This window comes from Pygocentrus nattereri, chromosome 15 (genome assembly GCF_015220715.1).
Source record: "Pygocentrus nattereri isolate fPygNat1 chromosome 15, fPygNat1.pri, whole genome shotgun sequence".
In the NCBI taxonomy this organism is placed as follows: domain Eukaryota; kingdom Metazoa; phylum Chordata; class Actinopteri; order Characiformes; family Serrasalmidae; genus Pygocentrus; species Pygocentrus nattereri.
Window position 1 is genome coordinate 38,153,258 of NC_051225.1, and position 18,565 is coordinate 38,171,822.

The window sequence follows — 18,565 nt, forward strand, 5'->3', positions numbered from 1 at the left end:
GTTTCCTCCCACAGTCCAAAGACGTGCATTCAGGACAATTGAATATGCTAAATTGCCCGTAGGTGTGAGTGTGTGTGTGAGAATGTATATGTCTGTCTGTCTGCCGTGCAATAGACTGGTGACCTTTCCAGGGTGTTCCCGGCCTTCTGCCCATTGACCCCTGGGCTAGATTCCAGCTCCCCCGTGACCCAGAAGGATAAGTGGCTTAGAGAGTGTGTGTGTGTGTGTGTGTGTGTGTGTGTGTGTGTGTGTTTTCAGGCACTCCTTATTTTTTTTTACTGTATCAAATTGATTCGGCGGCACGGCGACACAGTGGGTAGCGCTGTCGCCTCACGGCAAGGAGGGCCTGGGTTCGATTCCCCGGCCGGGCGACCGGGGTCCTCTCTGTGTGGAGTTTGCATGTTCTCCCCGTGTCTGTATGGGTTTCCTCCGGTTTCCTCCCACAGTCCAAAGACATGCAGTCAGGCTAATTGGATATGCTACATTGCCCCTAGTGTGTGTGTGTGTGTGTGTGTGTGTGATTGTGTATGTCTGTCTGTCTGCCCTGCGATGGACTGGCGACCTGTCCAGGGTGTATCCTGCCTTTCGCCCAATGACTGCTGGGATAAGCTCCAGCACCCCCCCGCGACCCTGATTCATTAGAAAATGCATGAATGAATGAATGAATGAATGAATGAATGAATGAATGAATGAATGAATGAATCGATTCATGTGTCAAACTGGGCTTAAAACCCAACAGTAAATCCAATAGAGTAATAATACTGGACAGAAAAGCTGTGGGAGAATTTTTGTGACGTTATCAGCAAACTTCAAATGAAAACAGCGTTTCTAGGCAAAACTGCATCCTTTACGGGAAAAAAGTGGCAGTGGTCAGAGTTTGTTCAGTGCTGTATGCACTGCATGTTAAACATAATCATTGTGTTGTTTGAGCTGAGACCTCCCACTAACTGTGATTGGTGCACAAGGGTATCACCTGCCTGTGTCTTTTCTTTGTATATGCAGCTGAAGGTGTGTGTGTGTGTGTGTGTGTGTGTGTGTGTGTGTGTGTGTGTGTGTGTGTGTGTGTGTGTGTGTTGCAGGGCGGTGGTGGAGGGTCTGTGGCTGCGGTTTAAAGGTGAGGAGGTGGACACAGACGTGGCTAGAGAGCGCAGACGGCGGGTTCTGCAGACGCTCGTCTGGTTCTGCCTAACGCTCCTCCTTGCTCTCTTCATCCCCGACATTGGCCGAGTCATATCGCTCATCGGGGGCCTCGCCGCCTGCTTCATCTTCGTCTTTCCAGGTGAGCCGGCCTGACTGTCGGTAGTAATGTGCGTTACAGCAATAGTGCCTTTGTCATGTCCCTCCTTCCCCCAAATGTAGTCTATTAGCCAAGATGTGTTCACTTCTTTAGCTTTAGCTCTGGAGCTACGAGGCTAATGAAGCTTATTATTAGCATTGTGTTGTTTCTGACACTATGATATACACTCACCAGCCACTTTATTAGGTACAGTTTATTATGTTCAGTTGCTTGTTAACACAAACAGCTAATCAGCCAATCACACGGCTGCAACTCACTGCATTTAGGCATGTAGAGGTGGTCAAGACAACTTGCTGAAGTGCAGACCGAGCATCAGAACGGGGAAGAAAGGGGATTTAAGGGACTTTGAACGTGGCGTGGTTGTTGGTGCCAGACGGGCTGGTCTGAGTATTTCATAAACTGCTGATCTACTGGGATTTTCACACTCAACCATCTCTAGGGTTCACAGAGAACGGTCCGAAAAAGAGGAAATGTCCAGTGAGCGGTCAGTTGTGTGGACGAAAATGCCTTGTTGATGTGAGAGGTCAGAGGAGAATGGGCAGACTGGTTCCAGATGATAGAAAGGCAGCAGGAACTCAAATAACCAACCAGAATCTCTGAGGAACGTTTCCAACACCTTGTTGAAAGTATGCCATGAAGAAGTTCTGAAGGCAAAAGGGGGTCCAACCTTTTACTAGCAGGGTGTACCTAATAAAGTGGCCAGTGAGTGAACACGGTCACCTATTTTAAAAAAGCAGAAAATATGGTCTTCATTCTTGCTGCTGCTGTGTTTGGCAAAGGGACACACTTTTGTCCATGTTTATAAGGAACAGTAGGTTGATTTCACATACCAGCTGCTAAAGAGCACCAGATTATAAATGTAGGTGCTCTTTGTTGGGCTGTTAGCCAATATACACATGCAGTTTCAACAAAGCTGATTGTTAATAAGTTTCCATTATTTATTAGCTGCATCGGCCTCGTAGCTCCAGTGCTAAAACTAAAGAAGCAAATTTCAGACATTGGCTGATCGACTGAGTTTGTGGGGAGGAGGAGAAATAGTGAGAGATGGATTTTTGTCCAGTTGCAATGAAATTGCTACTAAGCCTTCTTTTCTTAAATGGCCCATTTTTATGTACCAAAAATCTTTACATGGCCATTTCCCAGCTTCTGTTCATCACTTAGAATGTTATTGTGCCTTTAATGCCTTTGATATATGTAAATGAGCTCTCTCCTGATTGGCTCTCCTATATTGTCCCTTGTTGAAACACACTTTATTGCTTTTTGTAACATCACAAAAACAGTGAATTCAAAATTAAATTATTCCATTTATGGGCTGTGTGATTTGAGGAATGAATGGTTTTGAAACTAACGTTGTGTATTTACTACATTAAAGGCTACAAATATATGTATAAAATATATGTATAAATATAAATAGTTTTTCTGGGATTTGGACTTTGAATGTGTGATAGTTGCATTAAAGTCATAGAATTCAGGCTAATCTTTGTTCCATTTCTTAGGTCTGTGTTTAATTCAGGCCAAACTCTCCGAACACGATGTCCACTCAGCCAGGTAAGTACTTGGTGTGCTTATTAACGATTAATTAGAGGCTGTTTATAAACATGTGCGGATGATCAGTGATTAAATTGCTTTCTGAATTTCTCCTTAGCTGGAAGATGCTGGTGGCTTATGGGGTTGTCATGGTTACAATTGGAGCTTTCATCTTCGGCCAGACCACCACAAACGCCATCTACCAAGACATCATAAACCATTCAGACAGCTAGTGGATGGACAGTCGTGGTTACTGACATGTTGAAAAGCTCAGAACACTCACAGACTCTGCGAGTTAAGGCACTTACTTGTAATCAGCAATTGTAAAAAGACACTGGAATAAAAGCAACCGCCTTCAGTTATACCTCCTTGAATATCCAGGATCTACTCAGCATGCAGCATGACCTTCTCCTGTAGCTGTGTGTGAATGGGACACCACACTGCGCACTCTGTGAAGGCGTGTTTGGGAGTTTTGTCAGTCAATCAGAAACTGGGGAAAAAAACACTATTTTAAGTGAAGGTCAATTTGATTTAGCTTATGTCTATTTTTATTTTTATTAAAGAGAAATTCAATTAGTTTTTCGACATTGCTGCATAATTCAGTGTCTGAGATGTAAACCGAGTAATTCTGAGTGGGTTTGATGTGGAATGTTCAGATCTCTTTACAGTGGTGATGATAGGAACCAGGCGTCGCCATGACTACAACACAAATATAGACATTTCATGTAATATCCAGAACCACCAGAGAACCTACAACGAGTCTTCTGAGTTTATGTGTAATGTTGATGATGGGAAAATAGTGGAAAATCTGATGAAGTGTGTTTTGTGCTGCACATTTTCTTGGAGACTGTTTTAAGTGAAGTGATACTTTTTTAATCCCACAAACGGGGAAAATTCCACCTCTGCATTTTACCCATCCCTGAAGTGAAACACCACAAACACCCTTGTGAATACACACACACTAGGGGGCAGTGAGCACACTTGCCCAGAGCAGTGGGCAGCCCTGTCCACGGCGCCCTGGGAGCAGTTGGGGGTTAGGTGTCTTGCCAAGGACACCTCAGTCATGGGCTGGGGGTCGAACCGGCGACCTTCCGGTTTTGGCTCACAATGCCCTGCACCTCACATGACTTTCTACGATGGAGCTTTTAGAGGTGGACGTCTGGTTCCTATCACCACCACTGTGAACAATTCTGACTCTAGCACGGAGCGTTTCACACCAAACCGCTCTGAATGTTTACATCTTATCCATTTAATTAGGCTGAATTTTTAAAATATTACTGGACTTCCCCTTTTATTTGTGGGAAGTTTGTCTTTTACCTTTTTTGTGACATTTTAGCATTACTTTCATTTTGCTTAATTTTACTTGAATTTGATTCAGAAGACTTGAATATGAATCACTAACACTGAAAAACGGGATTCTGCCCGTCAGGCTGGAACACAGCTTGAAATGGTTCTAATTAAATGAGCTGCTTGGGTTCAATTAGCTTTAATTTTGGTTTATTTTCATGGTAAAATGGAGATTTGCTGCTTTGTGAAAGTGGAAGGATGAGTGCTTTTTCAATCTAATCTTTTTTTTTTTTTTTAAAGACATTCCCAGAACCTGAAATCCCGTCAGTCACTTTATTTCTGTAGTGATGAACTTTTCCAGTCTCTGTTCTGCAGTATCCAATAATAATCAGGCAAATTTCCTTTGCCTTCCCTCAGTAATCATTGTAATCAGTGTCACACATAATAAATGTCAAGTTTACAGTTGTTTTTTTGTAATTATGGCTAAGTGAAGTTTATTTGAAAACAATAAAGGGAATCGATGCAGTACAGCATGTATGACATTTCAGTGGTGTTAAAGGGCCCGTATCACAGAACCACACTTTTCCTTGAATTAAGAGTTTTATGTGGTATATAAACATTGTTAAAGTTTCAAAATGTGCTGTCCAGTTCATGCAGTCCATATATGGAAAATAACCCGAAACAACAGGCTGCTTTATTATTAATTAAATTTGGGATGTCATATATACAAATATTTGCCTACAGCACGTTTGCTTTGCCCATTAAAACCTACCTCTGTTTTACGTCCCCTATAAGCTGTTAATTAACAGCCATCATGAGATTAATGAGGAATCCATTGAGAACTGTATTCTCAGTTTTGGGACAGTGACGTGAAATCATTTTTTAAATTATATAAATTATAAAATATACTTTTTTTGAGTCACATTTCAGATCAAGGCTTAAGCACCAGCTTACATTTCTGAAATACATTTTAGTGCAGTAATTCTTCCAGTTTGGCATCACTTATCACTTATCATTACTCTATTATTATCTCTATTGTTATCTCTATTATTATCTCTATTGTTATCTCTATTATTATCTCTATTGTTATCTCTCATACTTCTTATTCTTCTTCCACACTTTTCTGTGATTAATACAGCCTGAACCGCTTCACATACAGACGCCGTTCAAACTGCGTTCCGAAGGTCTCGGCGCTGAGACTTGTGCTATGTATTGTTGGAGTCGATTGGATTGGTAGTTGTTAATAAAATTAAGTTTAAAAACGAAAAACCTCTCATAACAATGAACGGCGGAACATTCAGAACTTCAGATTCTAACTGACATCGATGACGTCACATCGTCAGTCTCACAGACACAGCCAATCATGCAGGGAATCTGCTTTAAAATCCTTTAACAGGTATTCCAGCCCAGGATGATTGGACTGCGTTCCACAGTTCTTCTGCATTTTTGGGTTTTACCTCAAAAAGTGCATTTTTTAAGTCACCCCACAAGTTCTCTATGGCATAGAGGTCCACTCCATTACCTCAGTCCCGTTCGTCTGTAACCAACAGTAGTGGACAGTAACTGAGTAACTGAGTAAATGTAATTGGTTTCTGTACTTTAGTATTTTTGGTGTATCTGTACTGAAGTTTCTCCGTTCTGGGTGACTTTTTACTTTCACTCCACTACATTTCAGAGTCTAATATCCGACTTTTTCCTCCTACATTTTGAGAAATCTGTCGTTCCTTTTGGTTTCTGTGTGTATAAAAACGTCACATGTCAAAACGAAAGAAGCGCAAAGCCAGAGCACCAATCAGGGCCCAGCGGTCACTTTGTTTAGAGCTGGTTTTGACCTGTTGGTCATACCGACCCAGTGCAGCACGCGGTTCAACGTCAGCGCAGCAGCGTAAAACTTTGGGAGAGTCTGTTCAACATAAATGATGAACTAACCTAACTTTGTGTAAATAGAGCTCAATATAGAAATATGTCCACATATGCAGTCGAGACCGACGCGGCTTTTTTCTGAATTTCTACAAACACCATTTCATTTTATAGTAAATGAGTTTGGGCTGGTTTATGTTTATGAACAGACGCCTACAGATCAACATAGTAAAGGAGCTCATCTGTGATCCTGAGTTTAAAGCCAGTTTTTATTCAACTTAAACTTGGAACTAAGTTGTAAATAAATCTGAAACTGAAACTTTGCTTGTGTGTAAAAAGTGATTTCAGAGCCACTCGGTTCTCCCTGATGGAAACTGTTTACCTTCAGTGTTTTGTGCTTCTGATCATTTTAATAGACGTCAGCGTCACTAATTAATGACGTTCTATTAAAAGACTGGTTTACCAAGAGAGACGCTGGAGGACTTTCACCTGAAATGAGTTCATGAAGCCAGTCTGGTTATAAAAATGATAACAGGACATCAGAGCCAGAATTACTCTTTTAGTACTTTTACTTTATACTTAAGTACATTTGAAGGGAAATACTTTAGTACTTTTACTCAAGTGGAGGTCTAAAGGGAGGAACTTCTACTTTTACTGGAGGAATATTTTACCTTGGGGGTCTCGACTTTAACTCAGGTACATGGTTTGTGTACTTCGCCCACCTCTTCTAACAGCGCTGGTATGGAGCGATGACTCGGGCCGGCCTGCAGGGGCAGCAGCGCTCAGCCACGACGAGTCCCAACACACACTGAAGAAGCAGCGGGAGGATGGCGGCGCGCATGATGCTGAGAGCGGCGCTGCAACAAACACGTAAATATAAACAAAATAAACGCTTTAAAATCTCAAAAACGCGCTTATTTAACAGTAAAAGTCTAAAGTAGCTCGGTCTGAGGGCTTGTTCTGTATATATGACTCTGTAGTGTAGAGCAGCTCGGTGTCATTGAACATGACTGCATGATGTCACTGCTGTTTATTTGTTTGTTTATTTGTTTGTTTGTTGTAATTTTGCCCCCTTTTTCTGTTTATAAGTCTCATTCTGCAGCACCATTATACTGTTTTGTGTTATTTCACTACAAGCCTTTAGCAGGTCTGAACTATAGAATGATTTAAACAAACAAACAAACAAATATACTTTAAAAAATATTTTATATTTATATGTGACTGTTTATTACTGGATAATATGCACTCACCAGCCACTTTATTTGCTAGTAAAAGGCTGGACCCCCTTTTGCCTTCAGAACTGCTTTAATTCTTCGTGTCACACTTTCAACAAGGTGTTGGAAACGTTCCTCAGAGATTCTGGTTGGTTGTTTGAGTTCCTGCTGCCTTTCTATCATCTGGAACCAGTCTGCCCATTCTCCTCTGACCGCTCACATCAACAAGGCGTTTTCACCACACAACTGACCGCTCACTGGATGTTTCCTCTTTTTCGGACCGTTCTCTGTAAACCCTAGAGATGGTTGTGTGTGAAAATCCCAGCAGATCAGCAGTTTCTGAAATACTCAGACCAGCCCGTCTGGCACCAACAACCACACCACGTTCAAAGCCCCTTAAATCCCCTTTCTTCCCCGTTCTGATGCTCGGTCTGCACATCAGCAAGTCGTCTTGACCACCTCTACATGCCTGAATGCGTTGAGCTGTGGTCGTGTGATTGTACCTAATAAAGTGGCTGGTCAGTGTGTATACACATAGTGATAACTTACATACTTTAGAGGGTTCTTTAGTAAAGGTGGTGGTTCTGTTGAGGACAGTTAGTTTCATATAGAAACATTTCACACTGGTTCTTGGTGATGTGGTTCTTCAGACTGGTGCTATTGTTATGATGTCAAGCTTGTAACAATAGCAGAACCTTTCTTAGTGCCACGCAGATCCGCTTTCGAAAAAGGATCTATAAAGAGTCACATGCAGTACATTAGTCATTGATCTGTAGAAGCATTTCACCCACACACAAAACCCTTAAAGCATGCGAACAGTTTTATACAGAGAATTCTTCGAATAGAATAGACTGTTAGCTTTAATATTTCAGTTCCTAATGCAGTAATCTCGTCATACTTTCACTGTTTTGCTCTGTTTATTACTGTGCGTTTCTCCCCATAGATGCGGCTTGCAGCAAAATTCAACACTTTTCAGTCGTTTTTATTCATTTGGTGATTAAAGTGATAAAGATCATTGTCTTTATTTATCTGCCAGCAGACTGTGTGCACTGCAGTCTTACTCTTCTCACTGTGCTCATCATCCTGATGGTTAAAGATGGTGAACAAGGCCTGGTGCTGTGGAGAACTTGAGGATAATTCAGTGTCTGTTGTTGTCTCTCACAGGATGTACGGTTCCTTTCTTCGCACAGTGTCGGAGGTCTAAAAGGTAAAAAGCAACCTGGAGCCATTCGGAAATCCACACTGTGGTTCATATCTATACACAGGTGTCTTATCTTTAGTAAGAGGTCATAATCATAAGTAAAGTAAGTAAAATTTATTTATACAGCGCTTTTCACAGACACAAGCCACAAAGTACAACGTAAAACATACAACATGACGCAGTACAAAGGGTTTAAACCAAAAACCGGACTGGCAGCGCCTTTGCTGCCGTGACCGTTATCCAAATGCCTGCTTATACAGGTGGGTCTTTAGTTGCTTTCTAAAAGACTCCACAGAATCAATTGATCTTAAAAAAGGGGGCAGCGTGTTCCACAATTTAGGAGCGACGACCTCAAATCTCCAGAGTCTTTAATCGAGAACGTGGAACAGACAGTAAATTTAAATGACTGGACCTGAGAGAACGAGCTGATACGTATGGATGAAGCAGGTCAACCACATGCGTAGGAGCCCGACCATGCAATGCTGTGTAAGTGTAAGGATCTTAAACTGAACCCGGTACTCAAGAGGAAGCCACTGTAATGATCTGAGAATCATTACACTGGCAAAAAGTCATAAGAATAGGAAAATTCCACAGATTTTTCTAAATTTCTGCGTTAAATAGTTAAGATGTAAACAGAGTCATCCAGAGTGGTTTGGTGTGAAACGCTCCAAGTCAGAACTGTTCACAGTGGTGGTGATGGGAACCAGACGTCCACCTCTAAAAGCTCCCTCACTGAAAGTTCCTACATGAAATGGTTATAAATACGCTGCCTGATGCCTGAGACTGCTTTGAGATGATTTTGGGCTTTATCTTTATTTTCATGAAGTGTATGGTGGAGGGATACATGGAGGGTGTTGTTAGGCAAAGTAGTCCCAAAAGAAAACTGATTATTTGAGGTTTTCCGCAGTTTTCCCATCATCTGCATTCCATTTAAAAGACGACCCCTGTTTCCCATCACCATCACTGTAAAGACGTCTGAACCGTTTCACACTAAACCCTCCCAGAATCCCTCTGTTTACATCTCACACACTTATTATGCAGGAATGAAAGAAATAGTGGAATTCCCCTTTAACCTCTGGGGTCTGTTGCTGCATCAGTGCTACACAATTTATTTTATGCTATAATTTATTCAATTGTATTTTTTTGGTGTGACAACAGTAAATGCAGTACCTTTTCCCCAATTTGGGTTCTCAGTTATGTTCCAGAGACATCGTTGTCCAGACCTCCGTGGTCTGATCTTCCATTACTCAACAAAGAGGAAGAGCAAAGGCGGCATCAAGGCAAGTTGGCTTTATTGGACTTCTCAAGGGTTCTGATAACTGAGGACATATTTATTTGAGCAGGCCAGGCCTGTAGAGATTTATTCCGTATTAAGGAAATCATTGCATAACGTGTGTTACGTTCCCCTCAGATGTAGCTAGGGGGAGGAGAGGAGGAGTAACAAAATAACATGGCATGGCATGTAAAGCAGGAATGGAGGGAAGGGCACCAGCACACAATAGTGATGTTTACATCAAAACTTTTACTTTGCTTCCTAACTAAAACAAACTAAATATAAAAAAAAAAGACAAAGAATAACATCATTCAATACGAAAATCAATAACTAATAGAGTCCAACCAGCCACAAAGGCGGACGGTCCCAAAGAAATGAATAAAAAAGAACAAATCTAACCTGCCTAACCAGAAATCTAGTCCTGTCCCAAAACACAGCAGGTGGCACTCGCCCCTTACCTAGTGTGTCTAGACAGTCCAGCGACTATAATGAATGCAAATGTATAGGTGCGCTCAACTTGCCTGCCCACACTTGGCGCTGGAAAGGGGAAAAAGAAGCGAAGAGAGAGAGAAAGAGACGGAACGCAAGAGAGACATGGTACTGACCACATCTTCACAATTGGACTACGGCAGACTTTGGCTACGTGTCTCAGACAGGCTGAATGCTCTCTCTCCGTAACGGGCCACAGGTGATCCTTTTATCCACCAAGGCCCCTCCCACAGCAGGAACCAGCCACTCCGATTGGTGGAGAGGAGAAAGAAGCACCACCACGCACCCAGGGTCCACAATTATCCGTCATGCGCACAGCTGCACCTAATCTGGTTGAGGAAGGGAAGAAAAAAAACGAACGTGCAACACTGGCACGTAACAGTGTGCAGAAGGCCTTATTTGCAGTTTCCATGTTTGTATAGTTGTATGCAAAAGTTTAGGCGCCCCGATCAAAATGTTTTGTTGATTTTCTAAATTAAAAAAGAACATTTTATCTGACGAAATGGTCAGAAATAGCCGTGCCGATATCTGACTTCACTCAGTCGTGTGCAAAAGTGAAAATAACTGTTTCTCATGATTGACTAAAACATGCTGTGCCCTTATTGTGCGTAAAAGTCTGCGTTTCTCAAACACATTAAATAGATTAAGCCAAAGGCATCCCGAAATCAGGCAGGTCTGAGACGTTTGTGGTCATCCTTCCTTGCTTTCGGATTGTCTGCCTCGTGCAGGGAGGCCTGCTGAGAGCAGAGCAGCTTCTGTGCTACGTTATTACAGTCATTTGACTAGACTGCTTGTTCTGCGCTGCTTTTATTACAGACTGAAATGCATCAGTGCCGATGGTCTTGTGACTTGTGTTTAGATTAATTGACGACAGTTTTGGTAAGGTCAAGTGAATTTCCACAGATTGTGCTCTGACACGGCCTTTCTGCTCTGTCATTGCGATAATAAGCGGCCGTCAGCGTTTCAGTCTGAGAGATTTGTCCATTTTTGAGTTTCTTATGCAGAAATATAACACGTTGTTGTTGTACAGTTAGAAATGCAGTAAAATGACTAAAATACAGATATTAGTGTAGTAACACTAGTAAGCACATCAGCAAATATATGTTTCAGATATTGGCCAAATCTAAACATCTGTCTAATGCTGGAAAATATATTTAAAAAATTAATATAGTTATATAATAATATATACTTTTATATATTACTATTTTGATATTCCGGTGTTAGTAGACATCCCTGATTATTATAATATCTGGTACAGTATTTGCTCAGTCTTGTCTGGCCATACTGAAGTTCTCAAACAGTTTTCAAATGCAAAAATAAATGAAAACTCTGTATTACGCTACTGTGTACGGTTTGCAAAAGTTTGTGCACCCTCTGGTCAAATTACGATTTGCTTTGCTGATTTGTAAAAAGTGAAATGGTTCTTCCGATTGATGGAGAATGTGCTCTGGTTGGTTCTATGTAGCACCGTTTTGAAAAAGGTTCTGCATAGCACCCAAAGGGATTCTTCTATTGTTGCAGTGTCAAGCTTGTATCAGTTGAAGAACCCTTTAGGGTGCTGTATAGGTTGGGATAGTGTAGTGGTTAATACCTCTGCCTTCTGTGCTGTAGACTGGGGTTCAATCCCCCACCTGGGTAAACACCCTACACTATACCAATAAGCGTCCTTGGGCAAGACTCCTAACACCACCTTGGCCCACCTGTGTAAAATTATCAAATTGTAAGTCGCTCTGGATAAGAGCGTCAGCCAAATGCCGTAAATGTAAATATATAGAACCCAGTTCAAGTTCCACATGAAACATAGAACACATTGCTCATCAGTCTTCAGAAATGCTGTGTAACAAGACGGATTCTCAGTATAATAATTCCTCCTTTGTCCTGTATGTCCTGCAGTGGTGGTACAGAAGGTCAACACCCTCATTGAGAGCAGAGAATACGGGCGGCTGTTTGCCGTCGTCCACTTCGCCAGCCGTCAGTGGAAAGTGACCAACGAAGATCTGATCCTGATTGAAAACCACATCGAGGCTGAATGCGGAGACAGAATAGTGCTGGAGAAGGTCTGTTCTTACACACTCCTACTAATCTTACACTTCTACTGTAGCCTTTGGCTTCATCCCGCTGATGCTGACAGTGCGCTGTTGTGCAGGTACTGCTGGTTGGAGGAGAAGATTTCACGCTCATCGGGAAGCCTCTTCTCAGGTAGCTTATACACTCACGGTAATATTTATTTTGGTAAAATTCCAATTTTGGTAAAATTGCGCCTGGCTAAGATTTTTAGTTGAACAGGGCTTTACAGACGGACATGAATGGAAATAAAATGTTGTGGTTTGTTTGTTGAAAGGACAAAACGGCTCCATCCGTTTTGGTTTTGCTCCATCACTAGGAGACAGTTCGAATCGTGGCCAAGCTGCAACCCAAAAAGTTGCTAATTATCAGCAACATATCAGTAGAACAATAAGTCGCCAATAGCAACCAATATTATTGGTCAACTGCTATCGGTTGGATCCTATTGGGAGTGTAATGTCTGTATTTATCCTGTTCAGTGGGGATGTATGTGGGGATTATAGTTATGATTCTTTAGGATTCAGTGCATCCCATATTCTCAGATCTCACTGTGGTACTATTTTTAAAATTACACCAAAACAATATAAACAATACCCAAAAGTTGAATATGAAGTTATAAGTTTATTTTGGCCAAATCTTGCTTAAATTGTTTATTCAAGCAATTGAACATGAGAGAGGGGATGTTCATTGTCAGTTCCTTCCAAAAAACTCCTGTCTATTACAGATAGGGCAGTGAATTGGGTTTTATATGAATATTCTCAGGATATTGGACTTTCGCTCTTCGATTTCTCACTCGATTTCTTTTTTTCTCACTCAACGTAATATATTTAAAAAATGCCTGCCATTATATATCACTGAATGTAATATTTTTGGAAATGCAGCAACACTTTAGTCATAAACAGTGCAAAACACATTCTGCCTAAAAAATCATAAAGCACTTTACTTTGAGTGGTCCCTTGTTGGTAATTAATACCAAATCAGTGCAGTAGCAGTATTGAAGCGCCTAAGTAGGTGTATTGTTAATGTTAAACCTAAAGGTTTAACCTAAACCTAACCTAAACTTAAAGGTTAAGCCTAACCCTAGCCCTAATCCTAACCTTAACCTCAACCCCAAACTAATCCTAACCCTCACCCTGGCCCTAATACTAATCCTAACCATAACTTCACCCCAAAATCTAATCCTGATCCTCATATGTTTTTGACATGTTACTGAGTCTGTTTCATCTAAAATAAAAAAGGCCACTTAAAATAAAGTGTAACCAAAAGGCAAACGCACACAATCACTTGCGGTACAGAGAGCAGCTTTTTTTAAGGTGACTAGGGGCAGTCGTGAGCTGGAGGTTAGGGAGCTGGCCCTGTGACCGGAAGGTTGCTGGTTCGATCCCCAGAGCTGACAGCACATGACTGAGGTGTCCTTGAGCAAGACATCTAACCCCCAACTGCTCCCCAGGTGCTGTGGATAGGGCTGCCCACCACTCTGGGTGTGCGCTGTATTCACTAGTGTGTATGTGGTGTTTCACATCACGGATGGGTTAAATGCGGAGGTGGAATTTCCCCGTTTGTGGGACTAATAAAGTATCATTTAACTACAAATCTCAGTTAAAGGCTCTCCTTACTCTGTGTGACATGATGTGATTTTGACTTCTTTTAAGATTAAGAGACCTTTATTAGTCCCACAAATGAGGAAAATTCACCTCCGCATTTAACCCATCCGTGAAGTGAAACACCACATACACACATACACACCACATGAGCACACACACACACTAGGGGGCAGTGAGCACACCTGCCCGGAGTGGTGGGCAGCCCAGTCCGCAGCACCCGGGGAGCAGTTGGGGGTTAGGTGTCTTGCTCAAGGACACCTCAGTCATGTGCTGTCAGCTCTGGGGATCGAACCAGCATTATAGCACGTCAGAGTCAGCACCTCCAAATCAGCATATCGCTGCTGTCGGAAGAAATCCTCGTATCTCCACTTTTTCAGGGGGGGGAGGAGTCTGGTTCCAGTAAAAGTAAAGAAGGTTTTTTCCTTCTCCTGTAAAATGACCATTTTGGAGATACAAGGTTTACTTCCAACAACAGCGATATACTGGTTCATCAGTGTGGTTCTACAGGCCTAATGTTCAGCTAAACAGGGCAGAAGAGTCTCACTGTGTGTCAGTGAGCTGCACAGGGAGCCTCTGTTCTCTCAGCTTTCACACTGACTGTCTGTCTCTCTTTGTCTGTTTTCACACCCAGCCGTGATCTGGTCAGAGTCGAGGCTACGGTCATAGAAAAGACAGAGTCCTGGCCGATGGTCCACATGAGATTCTGGAAGAGGCACAGGTTTCAGAAGAAGAGGAGTAAGTAGCTCAAGATTCAGGTGTTCATTTGTTGTGTAATTCTGCCTGCAGGCATGAAATGGATATAAAACCCCACTAAAGAACATTCCTGAACACGTTTGCCTTCATCACTGAACCTCATCATGTGTCTCAGTCTCAGCTCTATGCATATTTTATGACTCTACCCATAATATAAAGTAGAACTGTAGCTTGAAGTGCAAGTCTAACACGTTTTATGAAACAGAGCTACTTGATCTGCAAACAGGCACGCTGTGATTGTGATGAGCCTCGCGATTATTAAAAACACTTGATATTCATTGTAATGATGTAAGAATGCATTGAATTTGACATAGTGAATAGAAACCACTGTCAATGATCAAAGCTAGGCATCTGGTTGGCAGCCAATCAGGTGGGTGGAGAGAGGGTGGAACTTATGCTGTTGACAAACCCATCAAACAACGACTTTTTCTAGAAGTGCAAATTTCTATTCAGTACCCATAAAAAGGTTCTTTAACAACAGTTAAGAGACTTTTTAATCTCACAAACGGGGAAATTCCACCTCCACATTTAACCGATCCATGAAGTGAAACACCACATACACACTAATGAATACACACACACTAGGGGGCAGTGAGTACACTTGCCCGGAGCGGTGGGCAGCCCTATCCACAGCGCCGGGGGAGCAATTGGGGGTTAGGTGTCTTGCTCAAGGACACCTCAGTCATGGACTGTTGGTGCTGGGGCTCGAACCGGCGACCTTCCGGTCACAGGGCCGGTTCCCTGACCTCCAGCCCACGACTGCCCCTTAGTTGAACTGTATACAACATGTGTTCTATCATAAAGAAGAACCATTTAAACATTTACGCATTCAAACGGTTTGAGTATTCATGCGTCTGTAGAACCAATGCATTTACTAAAAGCCTCAAGAACCGTTTTTAAGAATGTAGGCGTCGTGATTTTTGGGGTTTATTTTGTGAATGGACAGGAGTTCAAAGTTCTTTTGGAGAACTTTTGTTCATCTGAGCCAAAGCATTGAGTAATAGCATCATTAGAGTAGAGAATTAGAGCTCTAGATGTACAAACACAGAAGAATCCAGTCTAATTTTGACCTCTGCATCAAACCTAAAAGATGTGTATTATGTTGCCCAAAACGCCTGAAACTGACTGACATGATTAAAGCTATGCTGAAAGATCATTTTGATTAAAAAAGGTTTAGATTAGTTTGATGTTGTGCATGATTTGGCACCCAAAGCTTGCGTGCATCAGTATTTTAGACACCGGCGCTGTTAACATGCACATAATACAGTAACGGCCTCAGATTTTGGTACTGATTTGTTTATGTTTACAGGCACTTCAGTAATCTGATAATGAGAGAACTCTGGGTCTACATGAATCAGTAATCAGATTTTGTTTCTAATTACACAACGTGCGGCTCTTTTGTTGCCTGGAATGTTGCCACTAAACTCGCCAAGGATGCCGAATTCAGTGTAAAACTGAAACGTCTTGCTTTAGAGTCTTTTTACCGGTAAATATTACTGTTAATATTATTTCTTTGGGAGTTTATATAGTTGCTGTTGTACAAAATGAGGTCATTTCTTGCTGTTTTGTGATTAAAATAAACACGATTTGAAGATATTTGTTATTATTCTGACCAGTATTGTGACTGCAGTTTACATTGAAGGCCTTCAGGCCTGTTTTTCTTTCACCTAGAAGACCAGAATATCCACTTTTTCTGGTTTGGCGTTTGAATGCTGAATGCAGTGTGCCAGACGCACATGGAATTAAAGTCCGAGCCTGCCCCTGTGAGGTTAAGACTGACCCAACTTGACCGGTACTGCCAAATTTAAAACTTGTGTGTAAAATCTATCACGTAAAAAAGACTCTGTAGAAAACTAATCCAAGCCTGACAAATCGGCTTGGAACCCAGAATTTGTCGGGTCAGGACGCAGACCTTTGTGCCGGACTGCTAGTTAGTTGTGGTTGTGATGTCGAAGCACATGAGTGGTTGGTTCCTTCTGATTGGTCTTGACTCGACTCAAAACTTAATGCAATGTTTTAAAAATGACATCTGTTACGATTTGAAAATCGCGCACTTTCAAATTATGATTTCAGTCTAAAACAAACATCTTTCAGCCGTAGTGTTTACTACTTCGCAGGCAGCTCAGCAGAGGTAGAAAAGGGAAGTAAATCAGAAGAATCAGTCTCATAATCTGAAGATTGGGAGTTGGGCAGTCGTGGGCTGGAGGTTAGGGGACCAGCCTCGTGACCGGAAGGTCGCCGGTTTGATCCCCAGAGCCGACAGTCCATGACTGAGGTGTCCTTGAGCAAGACACCTAACCCCCAACTGCTCCCCGGGTCTGTGGATTGGGCTGCCCACCCCTCCGGGCAAGTGTGCTCACTGCCCCCTAGTGTGTATGTGGTGTTGCACTTCACGGATGGGTTAAATGCGGAGGTGGAATTTCCCCGTCGTGGGACTAATAAGGGTCTCTTAATCTTAAGAAGTGTATACATGCTAAAAACCCAGCCCAGAATTCAGATCTCTATCAGTTTTCCTGAAATCATGCGATGACTTTAATCTCATCTATCTTTTCATAATAATAGACAACTGCCAATCCTGACGGTGACTGTATTACTGAAGTGCATGTAAACATACTCTGTGATTAACACGGATTATATTGCCCAGCCCTAGAAATAAGCCAAAGCGATATTCTCTAGATTCTATCTAGAACCAGAAAGCAGTGTCCAGCTGTAAATAGTTCCAGGTGCTTCACAGGTTATAAAAAAACATTAAGCCAAAAAAGTTGAATCCTGCGTCCCCCGAGCGTGCGCTGTTTCACAGTTTCCGTTGGGGGGGGGCGTTCTGTACCACTCTCAATGAATGGCCTAAATTCCTGAACATGCACAAATGCCAATTACAGGCTAAATATAGTTTTCATGATTTGTTTGAAGTAAACAGGAACATTAGCTTTGCTCGGCATGTTCTCAGCAGAAGGAGCAGAGCTTCAGCATGGAAGTGAGATGAATTTGCCTGTTCTGTTAGACAAACTTGCGTGTTAAGCGTACAAGAAGTGACGTGAAGCCTCTGACCTTCGTTTTCTGCATGTTTGTATTGCCAGTGTGTTTCTATCCATTTTTCACATCCATCCATACATACACATTTATTTTTGCTGTCCTGTTTTGGAAATTATTGCAACAGTAAGATTTTGTTTGTGTGTTTTTTCGCAGCTGTTGTTCAGCCGCAGACGGTGCTTCGGATCAACAGCGTCGAGGTGTCGCCAAAATTAACCTGACCTCCTCACTTTTGTAAACAATTGTATCTGTGCTTCTCATTTAGGGTAAATGCTCGTGTAATTAAAATTTGACACCCGTCTCTACGTTTAATGAACTCTTGCCGTGTTATTTCTGTGAGATCATCAGCTGCAGCTGACGTTTCTTCATTTCACATTTACAGAATGTTTTAAGCGGAGAAAAGTGGTAGTTCTCAAGAATTCTGGAAAAGAGCCCAACTCTCAGCTTCGTTTACCTAAATAAATACAAATGTCCACTCTTAAAGATGCTTTTTCACACGTTCTTTAGTAAAGAAAGTGGTTCTATGTAGAACCAAGAACACTCAATGAAAACTTTGTGGTTAAAGGGTTCATTGCATTGTGAAATGTTCTTCAGATTGATGGAGAACGTGTTTGGTATGGCACCATAAAGGGTTCTTCTGTTGTTCGATTTCTTTTTTGGTGCTCTGTAGAACCTTTTTCAGAAACATTGTATGTAGAACCATATACAACACCTAGAACACGTTGTCCCTCAATGTGGAGAACATTTTGCATCATCAACGAGCAGGTTGATGGAGAATGTGGTGTGTATGGTTCTTTGCTGAAAGTGTTCATGATTCATGATATAATTAGTATCCTAGATACCAACACAATGTACGGCTGTGAAGACGTAAAGTCTTAAAGAAGTTTCTTTAAACCCACTCACGCAGTTTCCACAAAGATTCTGATGTTCACCAGTGTTTCATTTGGGATTTGTTCTTAGGTGAGA

The 18,565-nt window shown here is 41.9% G+C and overlaps 2 protein-coding genes across 2 annotated transcripts in view; both read left to right on the forward strand.

Annotated features, from left to right (window-relative positions):
* Window positions 1-4,641, forward strand: part of slc38a7 (solute carrier family 38 member 7) — an 18,213-nt gene extending 13,572 nt beyond the window's left edge. Inside the window, exons 10-12 of the mRNA XM_017718160.2 lie at window positions 1,080-1,279; window positions 2,794-2,845; window positions 2,943-4,641. Of these exons, the coding sequence (XP_017573649.1) occupies window positions 1,080-1,279; window positions 2,794-2,845; window positions 2,943-3,057 (367 nt within the window). The 3' untranslated portion in view covers window positions 3,058-4,641. The remainder of the gene's footprint in view (window positions 1-1,079; window positions 1,280-2,793; window positions 2,846-2,942) is intronic.
* A 2,106-nt stretch (window positions 4,642-6,747) lies between these two features.
* mrpl21 (mitochondrial ribosomal protein L21) lies at window positions 6,748-18,082 on the forward strand. Its single transcript, XM_017718161.2, has 7 exons — window positions 6,748-6,841; window positions 8,350-8,392; window positions 9,581-9,666; window positions 12,042-12,205; window positions 12,295-12,347; window positions 14,448-14,551; window positions 17,756-18,082. The coding sequence occupies exons 1-7, from the start codon at window positions 6,799-6,801 to the stop codon at window positions 17,818-17,820; spliced, it is 558 nt and encodes a 185-aa protein (XP_017573650.1). The 5' UTR covers window positions 6,748-6,798; the 3' UTR covers window positions 17,821-18,082.
* The last annotated feature ends 483 nt before the right edge of the window (window positions 18,083-18,565 follow it).